This window comes from Pseudonaja textilis, chromosome 2 (assembly GCF_049901715.1).
Source record: "Pseudonaja textilis isolate UNSWEBS1 chromosome 2, rPseTex1.2, whole genome shotgun sequence".
Classification (NCBI taxonomy): Eukaryota; Metazoa; Chordata; class Lepidosauria; order Squamata; family Elapidae; genus Pseudonaja; species Pseudonaja textilis.
Window position 1 is genome coordinate 222,137,034 of NC_141991.1, and position 22,910 is coordinate 222,159,943.

Below are 22,910 nucleotides of genomic sequence, written 5' to 3' on the forward strand. Positions count from 1 at the left end.
TGCAGGCAGCTGGCTGTCAACAGAAGTAGTTTGCATTACTGCACTCTAACCACTGGAACATGCAGCCACATGATTCCTTAAAGCAGAGGTCTCATTCTCACGGCCCGTGGGCCAATTGCGGCCCACAGGATGATATCCTGTGGCCCCCACCATGATATGAAAGTATAATATTATGTATAATATAAATATAAAGTATAATATAAAGTATAATATTATGCGGCCCAGCCTCACTCAGACTCTGCCTCCAGCGGCCCCAGTGGTAAATTGTGTTTGAGACCCCCGCTTTAAAGTGTTTTTTCCCTGGGATTGTACGGCAGCATTAAGGACAGCCACATGATCCAAGGAGAAGACATTGTTCTTTTAAAAAGTTGCAGATGCTTTAAAGTGTGCTTCATTCATACTTCTACATACTTCACACAACTTTTCCAAATTAATTCTGAAGTCCTGTGTAGCTCTAAGGATATTTTTTTTAGTCCAGCTCTTGCTGATCTGCTTTCCTTCAAGTTATTTTGGAACTGCAGTTTATTTACTGCATTGCTGTTGATGATCATGTCAGCTTGAAACTATCATCCCCAAACATCTCAAGGGGCCTAGATCAACAGAACCTGTGTAGTAATATTATAGTCCTTTTCTCTGAGCTTCATTGTTATATGTCTGTTGCACAATAATAAATGTGTATCAGAAGAATTTATTGGAACCTAATTTGCTTTTATGAAGAATGGAAGTCGATAAATATCTAGTTTAATATTCAGATGAGATCTTAATAGTTAATCTTTAGAACATTCTAAGCTATCCTGATGTATTAAGTGCTATTCACCCATCCAGAAAAGTATCTATTTGATAATTTTGTGCTGATACCTGTAACCTTTAACTGGGCAAAATGATGCACCAAAGGGCAAAACCTTTTGAACCAAAGTACCTCAAATGGGCTTACTTAATGCACTCAAAATCCAGGACCCATGATTCATATGGAATTGAAAGTTGACCAATTTTATAAAACATTTTATTAGACATTAAATTATGAAACATTATCATAAAGCATGAACTGTCATTATCATAAAGGTTCATAAGACATTTCCTGTGCTGATGTTTGACTCTGCTATATAGTTCAACATGGCATCTTTTCAGGTCAGATACCTCTCTGAATGTATTCCAAAGTGTTACTTGTCTAGTATTAGAATAAAACTGCTGTCACATTGATGAACTTTATGTGTCCCTTTTGCATTTATTCAGTTCCATCATATTTACCCTCCTTTTTATAACCCTTCTTTGCCACACCACATTCTACCTGCCACAACCTGAACTTAACTTTGAAAAATCCCTACATTAAAGATTGGAAATGATAAAAAGCAGTATTTTTATTTTGGATTTCTTTTGCTTCATTTCCTTTCTTTACATACATAAATATACAAATTTCTAGTGCCTTTGTATTCTGTTCAAGATGTAGAGGTAGTGGATTCATTCAATTGTCCTATTCTTTCAGCCTTGTAGTAAAGCCATAAGGTTAAAACACTTGCAGTACTGCCAGCAGAGCAACCTAGTACTAGTATGAGATTATCATTTATATTAATGGCTGCTGATTGTTTCCACCATTCTACCTTTTTTAATGGTGTCCATCTGCTAAATTGTGCTCTCTGAGTAGGCAAGGGTTGAAGCATTTGAATGCAGCTGTAACAGAATTGCTAAAGGACAGAAAGGCAACCTTTGCACTAAAAAATAGAGCTCTACTGTCCTTACACAAATCTGACACACTACTGCAACAGCGCTGCTGTGTTGGTTCTGGCACAGCACAAACCCATCAGGGATGGGACACACCCGTATCAGGCTGAAATGCCCAATTAGCACCTCTCTGATCCTATCCAGTACTGATGTAATGAGTGATGAAGTGTCATGGATTTTATGAACCTTGAAATTGTCATTGATTTAAGGAGGGAAAGACTATTTTAATACTGGGGCAGTCAATGATGGCTTAGTCTGACTCATGAACTCAGAAGGCAATGTCATGGAAACGTAGCAGAAAAATAATGTTTTGAATACATGTTGTGCTTTAGGTACAAATGGGGAAATGATTTTGCATTCTGAAATAAATGAAACCACTTTTTGAGATAAAATAACCATTTTTTAATTGCAATACCTGGCTAACTAACTCCACCATGATATTTTTTTTTTGATTATCAGAAAATAGATAAAATTAACCAACAAATAGTACAGTATTTCATTGGCATGAGAGATTTGCATTGTTAAGAACTACTTCTACATAGCAAATTTAGATTGCAAAATGGAGGAAAACAAACAAACCAAGTCTTTTAATTGCTGAAAATACAACCAAATCAATCCATGAATAAGTACCAGACATGAGTTAAAATAATGAATAGAGTGCTTTTATTACTAATATATACCAAACAGAAAAACTTAAATGTTATGGGAAAGAATGACAAAAAAGTAGAATAAAGTACTCTTTGCAAATCAAAGATCTGAGGATAATTTTGCCAAAGACATCTGTAACAGCCCAGTCTGAGCAACAATATATGTAAACAAAATAAACCAGCTTCCCAGCAGTACAATGCTTTGCCAAAGAAAGCAGTGTCAGGTAAAAGTTATAAACAGCTAAGAGACCTATAAACATTACACTCTAATTTGTTTTGAACACATGAGAGAGCACAATGATTTACAAAGAGTCTTGCAATTTAAGTTACCCACACATTGAGAGTCTGTTTCAAATCTACTTAGGACCAAATGTCAGAGACATGACATTGCTTCAACATTATTTATAGGCTTAAGAATTAATGTGAGAGCAATTTCCCTTACAAGCTGCTGAAGAGGCTTCATTTATGGTTTTTTTTCCTAAAAAATAATGATGTTCTTGATAATTTCATTCATGGAAAGTCTTTCCTTCTTATGAGAGATCAATTCATGATTCAGAAAGTAATTCCTGACTTATGACCATTTGTTCAGTGACTGTTCAAAGTTACAATGTGCTGAATGAAAAGACTTACAATCTATGCAGGAAGTTATGGCTGTTGCTGTAAACAAAACTCTGTACTTGGCAGCCTGCCTGCATTAATAACTGTGTGTGTATGGGGGGGGGGGGGAAGTTGCTGCAACTTCCTCCACCTGCCAATTTCTCCATCATCTATGACCTTCTAGTCTCCTACCACCCCAACTCTGCCCAGTAGCTCTTTCCAAAGAGACATTTTGGGACAATGTGGCTCAAGGGCTGATTTTGGCTCTCTTACACTTACCCCCCATTTTGCAATGCAAAGCCAGCTTCAGAGCAGGTGAGGCAGCCAGGTCAGGCAAGAAGACTGCAAAGATTAGATGGAATGGAAGAGTGCAGGGCAGCAGGGATCTTGGAGTGCAGGGTGGCAAGGGCAACAGGACTAGGCTGGGGTGTTGGCTTCCTAGGGTGTGGCAAGCAGCCCCAGAGCCTTGCATGGTAAACAAAAGGGCAAAGATGGGGGGGCGGGGGGAGTGGGTGAGAGAAGTTGAAGGCAGTCCCTTATCTTACTGAGGCTAAATGTTGGAAGGCACTGGGTGGGTCCTTGGCTCACAACCAGTAAAATTTGCTTAATGATGGCAACAGGAATTACCAGAGTTGGTATCACTAAGTATGCAGCCCAGTGTTATCTTGCTATACAACTACATTGCTTAGTAACTAAATTTCCAGTCCCAATTGTGGTTGTAAGTCGAGAAGTACTTCTAATATATAAAAATAAAGTCAGGTCCCTCTTCCATGTGTTTGCTTTTTCAAAATTTGCTGGTTGTTTTTCACTGTATCAAAAACATACAGAACTAGAAAAGGGAACAGCTGAGATTTTTCACCAAATTTCTGAGCAAAGAAATGAGTGGATGATGTCCAAATTCCTCTGGAAGAAGAGAAATTATCCAACGATTTCCAGCAGCCTACTACAACTTAGAAAAGTCCTGTTACTGGAGAAGCCAAACAGAAGTTCTCTGGAGATTAAATTAAAGAGGGAAAGAGGATTCCATAATAAAAATGTCCTTTGGCCATCTATCTCAAAATCAGTGAAAGGACAATTGCTTCCTCCCGATAATTAAAAAAAATTAAGCAAATTGTTTCACCAAATTAAATATAAAGCAAAATTAAATATTTAATTTTGTTTCACCAAATTAAATATAAAAGGGGAAAAAGACAATGAGTTGTCTGCCTGTCAAGAATGCAATTTTTCCCTGAGTTGTTCTTTTTCACCACATCTATAGTAACTGAGTTCCCGTTAATAATAATCAGTTCAATAAGTCAGTCTTTAATTAAGTTCAGGACTGACTGGATGGTTGTTCTTTCAGTCTACTATACATTTTGTAACCATTTCCAATTCTGTAAAGGCATTTATAATCTTTTCAGTGCACTATCTATCTCAATGCACAGCTTTCATTCCGGTACCTTATTATTATTAGAAAAATCTGTATCTTAATATTTTGATTTTTAAAGCACCAAAATGGACTTACTGAACATGATTCTCTCCAAGATTAAAGCTTTTAAAATTGTATGCTTTCATATTAATAAAGAACCTGACAGTTTGGATCAATTAGAATGGATGGTTGTAATGACATCAATATAAGCAACTTGGTCTATCTTACTTGACTCTGATGTTGTCAGTTGTATCAAATTTTCACTTTCTTCATCAGTGCTTCCTTCATAATTTTCTTTTTGAACTGTACTTTTTGAAGCAATTACTGTGTCCCTAAAAAAAAAATCAAAACGTTATCAAAATACACCAGTATTGTAGAACATATGAAGTTCATAAAAAGGCAAGAAAAGGACAATATGCCTTAGTAGAAAAAAAGGAATGATTTTAATTAATTTTACTTTGTAATGTTGGGTAGCATTTGAAACAGTAAATTATTTTTACAAACACATTTCTTGTTGTAATGATGGAGACTGAAAATAGACAAAAGAGATTTGTGTCATTCCCGGCATTCTGACATTCAAGAAACTATTGAAGGTCGTTTTCTCAGGCGTTGGGTACAAGGTGATTGTAGAACCCTCCTTTTGTCCTTTTGTTTGTTTTGCTTTGTTTTGATTCATGTTGAATACTTCTTACGAATATTGGCGCTTAAGATCAGTTGTATCATCTTTCCTCCTGCCCTCCCTCCCTCCTTCCTTCTTGTCTACTACCTACTTACCTTCTTACCTACCTACCCACCTATCTACCCACCTTAGTTGTAAGTCGCAGAGTTGTTTGAGAGTTGAGGGTAGAGGAAGGGCATATAAATGAAATAAATAAGTGAAAGGAATAGAGAACACACATTTTATTACATATTTTATTTGTTATTGAACTTTTCACTCTTTTTCCTTTTGAATTCTTTATATCTCCACACTCTATTTTCTTTCCCTAATCTCTGGCTTCAATTTTACAAAAATGCTTTAATAGCTGTTGTCCCACTGCCAATGTGAGACATTCAAAGCCATGAAAGTCAATGTTAGTCCTATTTGTCTAAATGTTACCAATAATGTTGACAGATGCTGGTTCTCATTAAACTTTTAATATCTTATCTGTTATACTGTCGTATGTTTTCTTCCCAATTTATGGCACAGCAAAACTCTGTATATAACATTTCTATAACATTAAATCAAACTTTGCAGTCATTCAGTGCCTTAGGGAAAAAGTAAGTATATGCTTAGCTTTTGATGCATGCCAAATCTATTCTAACATGACAGATTAACCAGTAAGATAAAATATTTTCCAATAACTAAATCCTATAGAGATGATGGTAGGGTATGTTATCAGGAATCCTATTATATAAGTTCTCACATTATATATTTAAATATAAATAAAAGCAAAGCAAGTTAGCTATGTTAATCATAAAAATGTCATAATAAAAATACCCCCAGGTCACAAACATAGTCAGGTTCTATATAGCTTTCTTTCACACCAGAACAAAAAAGTTGTATTTTTAGCCTATAAGCATGCATTATAATTATCTCCAGAAATGTTTTCAATTATATATCTTATATTAACATCATTGTGTGTCGAAGTCAATGTAATAATAAAAACAAATATAAATACAAGAAATGAAATGGTCTCCTGGTTAAATTTAATGTTTATTTCAATCCCATTTATATATTTAAGTTCCAAAATTTCATCTCAAGGCAAGACTTAACCAAAGTTGATCCATAATTTTATTTAAGTAAAGACATTCTTATGTCAGTGGAGTTTAGGATAATTATGTAAATATTTTATTGGCAACAATACAGAAAAAAGTCATTGCTTTTTTCTAGCCTTTAAAAAAAGGCAATTATTATATACACAGCTATATGAAAGCACAGGTGCCTTTCTCATGAGAAAGCCATACACAGTTTAGACAAGGCCACATGCACTTTGCGCAAAAAGCAGCTGAGGCCTCAGGAAAAAATGCAGAAGGAAGACAGCAAAGGTCAATTGGAGGCACCAAGGCTAGCAGAGGCAGCAGGACCAGACTGACAATGCCTGCAGTGTTAGTCAGAGCAGGGCAACTAAAAGGGCAAAGATGGGGTGGGGAAGAGATAGGTAGATGGAGGAGCTTGCAGTCATAAGTGCGGGCCGGCTGCCAAGCGCCTAAAATTTTAATAATGTGACACTGCAAGGGTGCTGCAATGGCTGAAATGTCAGGGACCACTCGTTCAGCATTACCATAACTTCAAAAGGTCATTAAATGAATGGTTTAACTTACGAACTATATGTATTTATTCCATTTATAGGTGTGTATTGACCCTTGGGTATTCTTAAAAGATGTAGCTCCTACCAAGAATATCTTAAATAGTTTTAAAATGTTCCTGATAAACATTGCATATATACTTTGAATCACTATTTGGGCTTGGAAAAAGATTGCAGCATAGTCCTAATATCAATAGCATTATAATACTATTGTTACTGCAAAACTCTGCACATTTAGTAGTTTGATATTTTCTGAATTATATATGAATACAGAGCGGCTTTAATCTTTAAGTCTTATTAAGAAAAATTGCCATTTTTAGGTCCCATTGTTAGGATCAATGACATCAACCTAAGCTGAAATATTTTTAATGAATTTATAGGGAAAACACTTACTTTCAATTAGTATTCTCTAGCAATCACAGACCCATAAGTAGATCATTTGCAAGAGAAAATAGTTTTCAGATTTCATTTCTCATTAACTATTTTATTTTAAAAATATGCAGTTTAAGAAATAAATTAAGCATATTAAATTATTAAATAGAATGCTTCAAATATACACTACAATTAAGGTGACCAACTTTTTTACAATGAAAAGGAGGACACAAATAAATTGAAGAAAAAAAACGAAGCCGGGGCACTCTTGCATGTGCAGCACACTCTTGCGCGCGTCACACTCCCTCAAAACAATTCTCCTATGTGGAGCGCATGCGTCTCATAATCGCATCTCGCCACACTGTAACGAGCCTTGATGAATTGTCATGTCAAATACGTCACATCACACACAACAGATCAGAAGGCATCGATCAAATACGGAGATTTATAGATTATTCTTCAAATATCAAAAAGGAGGACATGTAGGAGGACACTTTTCGAGGGAGGACAGAACTTACAAAAGGAGGACTGTCCTCCCTAAAGGAGGTGGTTGGTCACCTTACTACAATAAATGTATCATTGCCATTCATGAGAATGCTGGAGTGCTTAGTACTATAGAACTAAGTAATATATTACTTCATTTCAAGGACACGCAGTCCTTGAATTTTGAAGCCTGCACAAAATAGAGAACAGAGCTACATCTATTTCATGCATGATGTTTACTTAGTGGAAGGAAAATAATAAATTATACCTTGCTTGTGCAGTTTCTGGTACCATTTCTTTGACTTCTTTTAAATGTTTCAGTAAACTTCTTATCTTTGTTTTCTTTTCATTGAGGACCAAGACAAATCGCTTATAAAGATCAGTTTCCAGTTCTTCTTTAGCTTCAACACATTTTTGTAATCTTAAAAACAAATGCCTTTGTTAATTGCATAATAAAGAATAAGATAATTGTAAAAAAATACAATGTTGATCTTCTTGGGAAGCTTAAATCAAAGTCATCGAGTGTGGCGGAAATGATGACAGTGAATAGAAGCAAGACTATACCAGCAAAATAATTCGATTATGATTTCATTATTGATACAAATATTATACATATTTATTGATTTTACATTTGGAAGAGATAATTATTTTAATCGAATATCAAAGATGCAAGCTGAATTTTAAAAAAACCTATATAATAGCTTATGGAAAAAATCTCAAAATATGCAGGCTCATACTGAATGCTGTCAATTTATTTGCACAATGCATATTGCTAGCATGCGTACTGCTTGCATTCTGAAAGTAAAGCATCATTGTCTAGCATCTTATTTGCTGCAACCATACCTTTCAATCTCTCAGTGTCCCAGTGAGTTGACAGAAAGCATCCTGAGAGCTACTTTGCCTGCCAGTAAATGAATTTGGGATTAAATCTGCCAGTGATAGCAGCTATTTTATAAATAGGTCATTTTGTTAGTACTACCACATGTGTATCAGGACCATATGGAATCTCGTTCTGCTGTACAGTCTCATTAATTAGAAAAGCAAAGTATTGCCAAACTTTCCAGAAGTGCAATCACTTGTCATGCTACTACACGAGCACTAAAACATTGAATCTGCATATAGTAATTGCAAATTGTTACTGATGTTGGGGATTTACCCATCAAAACATCCATCCACAATGGCACTAAATATATCTGATATAATACATAGGAGTATGTATGTGTATTATATCATGTGTATGTATAATATATTAATTCTACATGCATCATCCTATAAGTAAAGCAATGTAGAATTGGAATACTGTAGAATAGGATTGGGCACTTCAGTCTTCCAATTTAAAAGCACATTTCTTTGTGTACATTAAATGACTAAATGCATTTAAACTTTTTATTTATATCAAATATATTTGAGTCCTCGTACACTAGTCCATGTCAAAATGTTAGAAAATATAACTTTTACAGATTTATCTACTAAATAACTTCATAAATGACAAAGAATCCTATGATGTGAATATTAAATAGCTAATAAATAAGTCAAGTAATTTAAATGCAAATGACTGGGTATCATTACTGCAGAGGTCAATTCGGTAAATCTTGCTAGAAACATTAGAGATACTAATCAACTACCTGCAGAACTCCTGTACATAAATTAAGTTTAATTAGTTTGGGGAGTGGTGAGGAAGAATAGCCTAGAAATAATAAAAACGTATCAATATATAAATAAATATCTCTGCAATACACCTAGCAAGATTCAAATTTTCAGCAGGACTTAAACAGCGAGAAAATATATTTCTGTGTTTTCACTGATGGATGTAATCCAATAAAGGTCATATCCAACTGATTTAATTAATTCCTGGTTAATTAATCCCTGGTTTAGTAAATAGGCATTGTATTCACATAATAAAAAATATGAGGGAATCAGAAGAAAAGTTTTAAAAAACCTGTGAATATTATTTTTCAACTTACTGTTCTTGCATGTCACCCAGATTATTCAGAAGCCTTTCATTCTCTTTTTGTAGGTGATCATTTTTGGCATGTAGTTCTTTTACACAATCAAGGCAATGGATAATCAACTCTCTAATGACTTCAGGTGAGTTTGTAACTCTTTGTAATTTCAATGATCCAAGTCTAAACTAGGGCAAAAGAAAGTAAACATATTTTTTAATATAAAAGGCCCTGAAATTCATTTTACAAGGCAAAAGGGAGCAGGAAGCACTGGATGTTTATCTGATTATTTCTCCTAACTACCTAATGTATCAATATTGATTTTTCAACAGGTGAGGGAACAAATATGTTAGTGCACTTAGTCATTTTAAAATATCTATAACTGACATTAAAAATTGAAAGCTTTGTTGATGTCATATATAAAAGATGGATTTTTAGAATACAAGAAAATATATTAGATTTATTTTCAATGAAAGATTAACTACACAAGTAATCGGTCAGTCAACCAAATACAATTTCAATCTTTCTACAAGTTGTATTTTTGTGCTTCACTGCTAATAACATCAATGTGTTTTTACAGGCAATGTTTAAATTTCATTCATTTCATTCTAATTATCACAAATTCCTCCCAACTTTTCACGGTTCCATGATTTAGGCATTAATATTATCAAAATGATGAAAAAGTAACATTATGATCAATCCTCACATTAATGTTCTTCACAAGGAAAGCTGAAGTAAGAGTACTTTACAACATGGCCCACTCTGGAACCAGATTGTAAGTACCCCCAGGGAGGTCTGTCATAACTTCGAACAATTGCTAAGCAATCGGTTGTAAGTCAAGTACTATCTGTAATGTTTCAAGGAGAAATGCTTCATCATGTTAATGTGTTTTGTGAAGATCCTTTTTAAATGCTTTCTGGAGACCAAGCAAATAAGTCTTTGTTTGAAATATGGAAAACAAAAGAACTTGACTCCATGCAGACTCTGTTCACATATTGTGTGTTAATAAACAGGGCAAACTGATCAAACAGTTACTTCTCTCTTTCCTATATTGCCCTGTGTTAAGAATTACCAAGTAATAAGCAATCAGTTACAAATAGTTTGGATAACCATTTTAACTTACACTGCTACAACTGAATTGCACAATTGCTAAATATAAATTTAGACTTGCATCATGCTTTTGAAATAAGGACAAAGCAGGGTGAACTGGCAGAACAATATTATGAATAGTTTTAGTATTTTAAAAAGCAGAGTATCATGGCATATCACAATATGCACAGTGCACATAAATTGATGTTAAACTTCTCAGTAAACCAATATTCATAAAGAGATTGACATTTAAGAAAATTTATGAAACACATATGAAGTGTCTAGACTAGAGTAACTGTTAGGTATTCAGACACCATGTCTTGAGAACTACTTCTCCTTGAGTTTTTGCCTTTTTACTTTCAAAAGTCATGGAGATTATATATGTCTTTCAAACCTACATTTGGAATTGATGTGTCAATATAAATACAGTGATTTTAGTTATTTTACAGAAATTATGATCGATGAAGAGCACAATTTTTTTCAATGACAGTAATTGAAATCATATCCTTCTAGAACTTTTCAGAATGTTAGAAGTCTCAGCTATTGAAGGCAAGGAGTTTTTTCTATTCTGCTGTTTGACTCCAAGATTGGTAATTCATAAGAATAAGCATGAGATAATGCCCAGACTAAGGCAAAATATGCAAGTTTAAACAGAGCACTAAAAATATTTTGCCATTATGTGCAACAGCACTATTCTCATTCTCAAATAATTACAGCTGGTTTTCTTAATATAGACTCATTTTGAAAACTCTTTCTGAAGCCCAAAATCATCCCCAGCTAAATGTAACTAACAAATCACTTTTAAGTCACATATAACAACAAAAATTTATTGATATATTCAGGAATTTTACAATATGGCAAAGCTTAATTTGGATCACAAATAGTGTATTTAACGGCTATGACACTGGCAATATCCTCTCACACATCGATTTATCCCCTTACTGAGTTCCAGCTTCATTTGACTGCAATCCTTCTACTTAAAAATGTTTTTCAGAATACTTTTGTCCTTAAATACAAGCTACTGGCAGAAAATCTCTTTACTGCTTTACTGTTTCGCCATCTACATAACAAAATTGAGTTTTAACCGGCACATTTCTAATTAACCAGGAATATTACGTACTGTCTATCAGTTTAGAAAGAATAACAAAGTGAAGTTAAATAATAGCAGAAGGAAAACTTTGCCTCCTTCCTGTGATAAGAAAGAGATTGTGAGTTTAAGAAGAAGGCACAGTTCACTTCTGAGAACCCAAAATCTAATCATATTTGTCCTCAATATGGGTCAGCAACATATTGCAAAAAGAAAAACAGGTGATACGGAGAATACTTCCACCAAAACACAGATACAGCCATAGAAAGCGTACACTCCAAATCTACCATTCAGCCTCTTTACTTTTTTCTAAGTAGTTTTAGTTGGCAACATACATTAGCTTTGGCTTCCAAGTACTCCATCTACAGTATATACTTTCCCCTGCCAATTTTTTTTTAATCCTGATAAAAGTTATTTATTTTATGCCATTAGACTTGAAGACCACAGTCTTTTCCTCTTTTACTGCTTGGTGTCTGTTGGTTACCCTTCTCAATGTGGGCCTTCCATTTTGACTGCCAGGGCTTTAACACATTTGATACATTAAAAAAAAAAATCCCACCTTCTATTGCTTTTAAAATCCTCTGAACCAGCAATAGTCACAATAAATTGCATCACAAAGCTCTACAAATTATATTACTTACATTTGCAGGCCAGACTTCCCCCTCCCCAATTCCTCCAGATATGAGAAAGCTGATAGTGACAGTCCCACCAAACCAAAGGGCACCCAGTAGGAAAAGAATTAAACCCTGTCAATAAATCAAAGGAGGGCACTGATTTTTCACTCTTAAAGGCAAAACAAGCATGGGATACTTGAATCATTTAATTCAAAGACAAAGTTTTCATCCAGGTGGGACTAAATGCACTTCCCATATACATGTTTTTGTTGGGTCAGAGCTAGTAGTTTCCCAGTTCTCATCAGAGAGAAAGTTTCTCCTCTTTTCCATCATTATATGATATATGAGAAATGTTGACAAAGCTTAGGTGAATCCAAAGTCTAACATTGCAATGGTGAAAAATATCATATATTTTAATGCCATTCTTAAGATTACATTTTATCATGCCATTTCCCCATCCTTTACACTCATCATGCTATTTACTTTTGGTAAGAAATATTTATGCAAAGCATAGAAAAAGAGAAAGAAGTAATAAGCCAAAGAAAATAGGGGTAAGAAGGCAAATAAGGTAAGAAAAAGATTTATAATTAAAAGTAATTTGCAATAAAAGCATTCTTATATCTCTCCACACTTTTCACTTGCAAACCATGCTGGCTTCTGTCATGTTTATACATGACTTCATGCATTACTCTTTGTTCTTTAATTTTTCCACATTCTTTTTTTATGAATTCATGTAACACACAACTTCTTCGGTCTCTTCCTTTCTTTCTTTTGCAATTCAAATTTCATTCTCTCCAGACAATCAAATCACCCCAACCTATTTTTGTGTTGGCCATTCACATAAGTAAAATATCAGAAGATATATTACCCAACGAATACTAATGTCACTGATGGTATCAGCTTTATCCCCTAAATCAAGGGTGGGCTTCCAAAATTTTAGCAACCGGTTCTCTGCTGTGTGGGCATGGCCATGGTGGGTGTAGTCTAGTGGGCTTCCTGCACCACAGGGTGGGGGTGTTTTGCTCTTCCCGAGCTCTGGAAGCTTTTCTCGAGCCTCCAAGAGGGTGAAAACTGCCTCCCCAGGCTCCAGAGGCCCTCTGGAGGCCAGACCTTTCGGAGCCTCTGGGAAGCCTGTTTTTTGCCCTCCCCAAGCCTCCACATAGGCCATGTACTTACCTGGGAACCAAAATGGAGACTCCTGGGAGGGGAGGGGCCAGCCAGGGTTGGGATTTACTAGTTCGCCGAACCGGCAATTAAAAATGATAAAATTAGCAAACCAGGGCAAACCAGTAACAGCCTACCCCTGCCCTAAATACTTTTACAAATTTACCTATTTCTGGAAGGTTATTAGATTTGATGCTAACCTGGTTTCATTTTCTGGAAATGAAGGTTGGAAATTCCTCTTGCAATATTCAAAATTTGTCATTTATTTCTAGACTAATGATTCTTGATCTTGCTCAACTATTTGGGTCTTGACAACAGCAGTTCATCTCCCTTTCTTTTTATACTACCAGACTGAAAGCTTTCAGACTCTTTTGAAATTAGATTTTAATCCTTTTTTGCGTCATTTATTTACTGTTAACATATTGGCCTTTAAATGACTTAGATGACCACTGTCTGACGCCAAGAGTATTTTTTAAAAATTAGAATAGAGGACTTTTGCCACAGAACTATAGTTTTTCCATATCTCTCTCTATATATCTGTAACACTCTCCTAAATGTTATTTCTGAAAATGAACAGCTTCTTTGGAATGGTATTTTATGCATTATTGGGAGGAACTATATTGAACTCTTTCTGTTCATAGTTTTCTGGAACCAAATCAATATATTGTGAAAAACACAATATTAAATATCTAGGTTTATGGAAGTTCATATTCAAGAAAAAATATATAATGTTAAATGCTAGATAACTTGTAATTATATATTTAATATAATAAAATTATTAATAATAAATATGATAAGAACATACTGAAATTTTATTCAGTGTTTTTTTTTTCTTCTGATTGGTAATGTTTGAGTTTGTAAGCAATAAAAATAGTTGGAAATAATTAAAAGGTAGACATTTTAGAACTGTATTTATTTGTTTGTTTATTTGTTTGTTTGTTTGTTTGGTATACCTACTCATCTAATACCCTCAAAAGAAGACACCTCATGCATCAGCTGGGCTCTAGCCTTACTCTGCTCTGATGCTGGTGGAAAAAGCCAGCTCTTCTTTCTGGAAGGCTAGGAGGTTAGGGGCCTGTCTCGTCTTAAGGGAAAGGGTGTTTCAGTTGCCAATATGATTAATTGGAAGATTTAGATTCAACTGAGTTTACATGTTAATGCACATGTATTCAAAATTTATGATACTGAAACTCCATAAAATAATAAATGAATTTATGATTTCCCCATGGATAAAAGTAAATGATAAATAAATATAATATTTAAATAACTAAAGAAAATTACTGCAATTTATGCATTGTTTTTCACTTATGGCTAGACCCACAGGTCTCCAAATTCCTTCTGGATTTGAATCTCACAAGCAGATTTGCACAGTTCACAAGTAAATTTATATACAGCACTCCCACCTTTCCCATATAGATAGATGCTTTAAAAATATTTCAACTCTCCATTCTAAATAATTTCTCAGTTTGACTTCCCAAATGCCAGTTGCTCACATTGGGTTAACAGATTAAGACTATATTATAACTGATACTAAAACATATCCATATGATTTAATACCTAGATGCTCTGATTTCTCCCTATCTTCTTGATTTTTGTGGTTAAATTCTATGTGACAACTCCTTCAAAGTGGAAATCTGTGTGAAAATATTGTCCAACCTGGATGAAAGATTAGGGAAAATGAAGGAGAAAAGTTTACTAATTAATAACTCAAGCATTGTCATGGTGTTGTTATACAAAGCATTTTCTTCTACTCTGCAAGTAAATATTTACTCAGTAGAAAATATAAATGTTGTTGGTAAAACTCTCCAGAGGGAAAGAAAAAAATACTTCACACTGAAAGGGGAGGAAATCCTGGCAATTACAAAAATATTTATCTTAAAAACAATTGGATTGTGCCAGCTGAGCAAAGAGTCAAAAATGGACTCCGTTATTGAAACAATTTTAGCTAAAGGAAACTCAGTTGCAGTTATAGACAGTTACAGAATTTGTTCCCTATTTCTATTTCTTCATCATAAAACAAATTTTTCTTTATTCTGATGATGAAAAAACACACCTGAAGACAATAGCTCCACATTACTTTTAAATACAAAAGCCACTTTTCCAAATATGTTTTTTCTAAACTACCAGATGTATAACCTTCTCAAAGCTTTCCTTAGCTTCCCCCCTACCCACATCATAAGTATCTTTACTAGAAGCCAAGAGCTGATTCATACATGCAAGTAGACATACTTAATTTCTCACAGCCTCCTTTGAAAAATGTCCTGCTTGAAATGAACCAGTATAAAAGTTCCTTCTAAATTTTGTTCAACTTGTGGCAGTAGTTTTCTAAACAGATGTTACCAAAGTACTTTTTGGAAGTATAAAATCTGCAAGACTATTTAAGATCATTGAATAGTAACAGTGTAACAATAGTAACAGTGTGAAAATCCCTATCTTCTCCACAAGGACATTGTACAGTACCTAGAACCCTCTCATTTTATTCCACTACTGTGAACAGCAGAAATATGTTATAATCCCTTCCTCAAGCTAAACATTTCAGGAAAATAAGAAAAAATGTGTATTACACTGTTTGTAGACAAAAGTGCATCTAACCCTTTCTTAAGCTCTGGAAATGCTAGACAGAAAAACTAACAGCATTCAATGTAGTAAATTAATTTCTTTGAATACTCAAAAATTCTGACCCTATTAAAAATCAGAACATGAAGTCACAGTCTGGCAGGATACATGCCTGTAAGCCAACATTATCACTATTTCCATAAATGTCACTGTTCAATTTAAATGAAATACAGTGATATTTAGTAGTGAATAAAATAAATAATAACCCTCCTGTCTAATATCTAGCTCTTAAGAGTCATTAAAAACAAAAGACCAATTCAAGCATGGAATGGTATCACTCACCACTCAGACTATGAACATGGATTTCAGCTATAAAAAACTTGAAAGCATTTTGAACTAGCAACATTTCAGAGGATGGATATGTTTATAATGCCTAACCATTAGGCAGCAGCAGGCACCAAAAAACTCTAATGTCAAAGACCCCTTAAATGTGTGTGTGTGTGTGTGTGTGCAAGTTGAATTACAACATCTGTGCCAAGATTAACAAATGTGATCCTCAAGAGGCCATTATTTCACTGATTTACTTACTGGAGGCTTAACGTAAAATGTCTTTTGTATATATTTGAGACAAATTGTTTCCAAACTCTGCTAGGTCTTTCAGGAAATGCACTTTTTTTTCTTTTACATGCATATAGTGACAATTTTTCAAAAGAGCAGTTTTAAATTAGTTTGCACAGTATTTTAGACTATGCAATACTTTTATTATACTGATTGCATAGACAGCATCTACACAATATCAGTATTCATTTCTTCAAGTTTGAGTACAACTTGAACAGCCTCAGAAACCATGCAATCAAAATTGCTTCTTATATTGCATCAGCTTCAAATTTCCTTCATTGTTACAAAGTTATTTATTACATTGTAATAAAGGTCTTATGTGGTATCTGTCCAAGACTACATTTATTTTTGTTCTACAACTATAGGCTGAGATATGCAGGAATCAGTCCTATTTAGCTTAAAGATATTCTGAATAAACATGAGATTTATATATCTAGTCATTAGATTTATATTCTGTCATTCTATGAGTTCAGGACAATGTAGATAGCGTTCCCTTCTCCAGTTTTTCTCCAACCACTCGCTAGTGAGATAGCAACTTATCCAACATCATCTAGAGCATGGATGTCAAACTCGCCATGTCACTTGCCATCACATGACATTTCATTATGTTTTTCCCATTCAGGGAATCACAATCCTTTGGGGATCTATATGTACTCCTCAACCTAGGACCATTTGTGATCAGCCCAGCACTCCATTATCTAGTGATTGCAATCTGGGTACTTGAGAACTAGTTCACATTTACAACTAGTTGCAGCACCCTATAATTGTCATTTTCAACCTTCACTGACAGGTTCCTCATAAAATCAATGGGGAAGCTAACAATAAAGTCACTGGGTTAAGTCTCTGCCACACACACCCTTCTCCAGCCCCTCTGTGCTCACACTGTGTCAGTTTTTTGCAACTTTTTGCACACCTTGTACCCTCCCTGATCTTTCCCTGCAACCCCTGAATCCCTCCCCCATTTGTCAACAGCCACTTACTTATCTGCCGACCTTAAACTTGCAATGTCAGCTTCCCCACTGACTTTGGTTGTAAGAAGCCAACAGGAAGTTGCCTCGCCTAATGACCATGAGTTAACAACAACCAGGACTGCAGAAATTGTCATGATTAAGTGAAGCCACTTAGCTTTATGACCATTTGCTTAGTGATGGAAATCACCACTGTAAATTGAGGATAACTTGTACATAAGGCTTATTCCCCAAGTAGGACGCACAGTATTGCAAACTTAACCTGCAATACAATGCATTAAAACTAAGTCACCTCCACATTTTAAATTCCACCAAACCCACATAAAGTGATCATTCTCAGATTCGGTTTTCCTAGTCCAGAGAAGTCATTAAAATAGTTTCACATTCATCTTTTCCCCAATAAATAACTCTTCTGAAATCACAGGATACATTTCTAGTAAAAAAATGAACAGAGAATCTTTTTAAAATGTTAACTGACCTAATGTGATAAATAAATTGCTACATATTAGTCCAAGGAAAGTATTCAATATTGTGTTTCCTGGGATACTACTTTGTAATATTAATTACTATAAAGAATACTCAAGAGATTTGGCCCACAAATTAAGTGTTCTGTCAACATATTCCTTCACTTCTATAATAAGAGTTGGAATAAAACTCATAGTTGTCATCACATAAAGCTACATTTCTGAATAGAATCTTAACAGCTTATTCTACATGATCATGTGATTATATCCAATGTCCATGGAAGCACCAAAATCTTTGTAGTTGTACGTCAGCAACTCTAGGTAGGGAAAGTAAAAAATGATATACTTTTATGTCATACTGACAAGTGGTAAAACAGAACCAGTTTGGGATTTCTTGTTAATTTATTTTTCAGTTCTGCAAAGTACAGAAGCCTTGCAAGTTCAGCAATATCCTTTGGAAATTGACTGGGGCAGTAGACTCAATACATTTACTGAATTCAGCTCCAACATGATCCAGTGGCATGAGTTGGTGTTTAGCTGATACTGTTTCTTGTGTGCCAAGATTTTCCCAAGTGATTATTAGCAGTAGAAGCTTCAGACAGTGATTCAACGATACAGCTTTGGTAAGTTATTGGTAACTCTTTGAAAAAAATCCAGCAATACCCAAATATTACCGGAAGCTATACTGATAGTAAGTCCAAATTTTGCCCATTTCTCCTAATCATAAGAAGCTGGCAGTAATTTGCTTTTAGAGAACAGTTGACACCTGTGCAATGTAATTCTAACAGAACAACTCAAACTGTTTGCTTTTAACCTTGTCATAATAACCCCTCCTACAGTGTTCTAATTCTTAAGAGAAATTTTGTGTGGTAAACTGTTTTCCCAAATGGGAATAGTTGTGCATGGGTAAATTTGTTCAGTCAAGAGCCTATTACTACAATCCTTCATTATAGTACATTTCACTCAGGGAGCACCATTCTTGAATATGGAAAAGGATCATACATCTGGTTGGCTCAGAAAAGAGGTGTCTGGTGTAATCCCTGTTTAGAATGCCTGCATGACCATATTGTACTGGTTAAATCAGAATAATTTAACCCTTTATTAAATTATCTATTCTCAATGTTCAAAAAGCACTCTCACTTTCATTTTGTGACCATGCAAGAAGCTAAATTATTTTTTAATTTGAATTGATTCCAAATTTTTAAAAAATCCATTCCAGCATGTGCATTATTCCCCATGTGTTACAAAGGCTTAGTATCAGGGAAATTAAAGGGTAGTATTATAATACCACTTTTCCTTTTTATTACTAATACAATCTGATAATGATATCATAAATAGATAATGAAATAAAAACAAATACTTTGAGACACATACAGACAAACCTAAGTAAAAGCTATTCTCTGATATGTGCAACTTTCATATTTATAGAGTTTACAAATTTAATACGTGGGTTCTCTCAGTTTCCACAGCAATACACAGTCTGTTTACTAAACATTACAATCTAAGAATGTTTAGTCTTTTTTTTTCTTCAGAGAGAAGCCAAAAGTTAACACAAAAGGATAAATGCATGAAGAATTAGTGAGTTCCAAAATGAACTTCAGCCAATCCCACAGATTTTTAGGACCAAAAAGCTGAACTACAGCTGTTTTAACTTAATGTAGGTTATTGCTCAGCATACACCCATTACTATTTTCCTACTTCAAAAAATGGAAGAAACATTTATATGGATTTCCCTCAATGGAGAGAAAGTCAATTTAAATATATAAAAATATATAGCATGCAGTAGAGTTTTTAAATTCTATTGCTCAGTTGAAAAATGTTGGTTCAGGAAGAGCAACAGAAGCAGTTGTTTAATCAATTTGGAGAAGGAAATGAAAACAAAGATTTTTATGGGGCTCAGTCTGTTTGACAAATGTGTCACACATTTCAGCTCAAAGAACTGTCTTGGGGTTTTGCCTTGATTCTACTTTAACAGCAGCAAAATGCTCTACTACAGGGCAAGATACAGCACCTGGACCTATGTTATAATATATTATAATAAGGCATGTGGTTCTTTCTGTTTGTGTTTAAAACTGTCACAATCTTTTACTTTCTTTACCAATTATAGCAATTCAATGGTCATGCTTTTTGTTTTCTTTTGGTCTTCTGTTTCCCACTGTTGATAAGGTACACCTGGCTTGGATCTATGCAACCCAGTTGATGCCCACAAGTCTTTTTCCCCAAGAGTACACATGCCATTATCCAAATCATGCACAACCTTCTTGTGACGCTCTGGACAGCATTGTGAGAAAGGCATACATAATCTGGAAAATAGAACATGTAATTTGGAGAAAGCTGAATGTGCCTTTCTAGTGAGTTATCAGAAGCTCTCAGAAAACTCCCAAAGCATTATGAGAAGAGTGTGCATAGCATCAGGAAGAAGGCCTGGTGTAGCCAGCAGCTGCCTCACATAGGCCCAAGCTGAGTATGCCTTGTCAGCAGTGGGAGGAAGAACATGGTGAAGGTCATTTGGGCCCTGCAGAGCACAGGGTGGTATGCACAATGCAAATTATTTATTAATTAAATTTATTGGCTTACCATGGGGTAACAACTCGGGTGACTTACAATATTAAAAAGATAAAACTATACAAATACTACAAAAATACAATACAGAACCCTAAATAAAGGGTGGGTAAGGCAGGAGTAACATGAGAGGATACAGGTGGGATTTGTTATTAATGTTTCAACCACCTTTAACGTGTACCCACCCACCCATGGATCCCCAAACCAACTGGCAGAGCTAGGTCTTTAAGGTCTTCTGGGCAGCAACAGTATCACCCGGTTCACCAGGAGTGGAAATATAGAGTATCATCCATATACTACAGATACTTCAATCCATGATGATCTCACCTAGCAGCTTCAAATAGATGTTTATAAAGGAGTGAAGAGAGTATGAGCCCTGTGGCACACCACAAAAAAACTGTGAGCTGGATCTTTCCCTATTAACATCAATTAGGACCGGCCTTGGACAATATGATTATATATTGTATGATTCTGCATACCACAGATCTATATAATAACTGTTACATAATATAAGGAATCAATTATATTGAATGAAATAACATGAATCTGAAATCTACCAAACTTAAATTCTCAAATTTTGACAGATAAAAAAATGAAATCGAAACCTTATTCTACTGAGGTTTTTTATTGCCATACTTATTAAAATGTTGTATCCTGCAAAGAATTTGCCTTCTCAGACTATGAATCTTGCATTATCATGGGAAAACCAAGAACAAAGTATCTCATTTTCTAAACAAAATGTGAAATCGAATAAACATTTTCACCATAAGTGTAGTCTCAACTGTTCTTCTGCATTTAGTAAACACATATGGACACATTCACTAAATTAAATGAATTATACAATAAGTACAATTTTAGACTATTTTGTTTATGTTTTCTGTTTTTGCTATATCATCCTGATGGTTATCTACCAGAAGAGAATATTACTGTGTAATATTATTGAGGAACTTGTTTTAAAAAACAAAGACCAGGGCAAAATCATAATGAAAAATAATCCCAAATGAAATGGAAAGGCAAGAACATTGACATAATTTGAACTTAAAATTACATCCAGTTCTCATATGTAGCCACAACAGTGAAAGTCCCATCTTACTTTCCACAAATTATTTGTTGTTACTGCTTTTAAATCTATAGTTTACCTAGGAACAGCATGTCAGAGCTGTAAATATCTTTTGTACTGAAGTGTTCCTGGTTCAGGAAGGTCAAACACAGTTCAAAAGGCTTCTACTCTTATTAATTAATAGTAAATATAAAAAGAAATGTGCTATAAGAAACATGTTTTCCATAGGAAGCTATCATGCCTATCTGCACAATCATTAATGAAAGTTGCACATATTATATTCTATAGTATCAGATAGAAATCTAAATTTTTATCAGAATATATTTAATACAGCAACTGTGTATTATTTTCATTAACAATGAAATGATTGGCCAAGGACTCAATTAAGCATTTTTTCACACATATACCCATCAATAATTGATTTAAAAAGTCTTTAATTTAATAGTCATGTTCAACTTGGGAGGTATCCTTTGTGTGGTAGGGGAGATTTTAGCCAGGCACTTTTCTGTTCTCACTTGCACAGGAAAAGCATAACGAACGTTTATATCAGAAGGTTGTGAGAAATGCAGAGGTGAACGAAGACCAGCATTAAATCTATATAGACACTCACAGAAAACAATTGCCTTTTTAAAAAATTTCCTCAACTGTTTTAATGCTTTAACTATTTTCCAAGCTATAAAAAATGACACAAGTTAAGTCCTTTTTGCTTTAAATGTCTTTAGCAGACTCCCACTGTCTTCTACAGTATGAAGTGATTACGTGAAATCTGAACAAGCATATATTTTATTTTCATTTTGGTACTATACTTACTACATACTTTTTGTATTTGCTGTCCTAGGAGGTGGCCTTGATGAAAGTCCATTGTTCCCAAAACTAAACACATGTGTTTCCAGATAGCATAAATAGGCTGCAATTTGATGAACATATGCAGCATTGGAACAATGCCAAACACAAACCTTTCTGCTTAAAATGTTATAGAAATACTGTCTGGCACGTCTGATTTTAATTACATGGCAATTAAAATCCACAAGCTTTCAATATCTCTGTCATGGTTATCATCACTATTCTAAAAGCAGCACTATTCCTAAAGGTCAAAGTGCAAACTGTAGTACAAAAAAAAATATGATTCATGTAAAGCTGGGAAAAATACACATCTTCCTCTGGTTGTAGATGACTATGATTTTTTTTTTGCCTAGTTATGATCAAGCATTTTAAAATGATAACTTAACAAGGAAAACAATGTCTCCTATTTTCTTTTTGTTTAGATTTTGGCT

At 34.5% G+C, this 22,910-nt stretch overlaps 1 protein-coding gene across 4 annotated transcripts in view; it reads right to left on the reverse strand.

The window, feature by feature from the left end:
- XRCC4 (X-ray repair cross complementing 4) overlaps positions 1-22,910 on the reverse strand; it is an 89,052-nt gene that overhangs the window by 40,969 nt on the left and 25,173 nt on the right. For all 4 annotated transcript variants that reach the window (XM_026718758.2, XM_026718749.2, XM_087927109.1 and 1 more), the window contains 3 exons: positions 9,476-9,642; positions 7,780-7,932; positions 4,600-4,703 (listed from right to left, as the gene is read on the reverse strand). In XM_026718758.2, the coding sequence (XP_026574543.1) occupies positions 4,600-4,703; positions 7,780-7,932; positions 9,476-9,642 (424 nt within the window). The remainder of the gene's footprint in view (positions 1-4,599; positions 4,704-7,779; positions 7,933-9,475; positions 9,643-22,910) is intronic.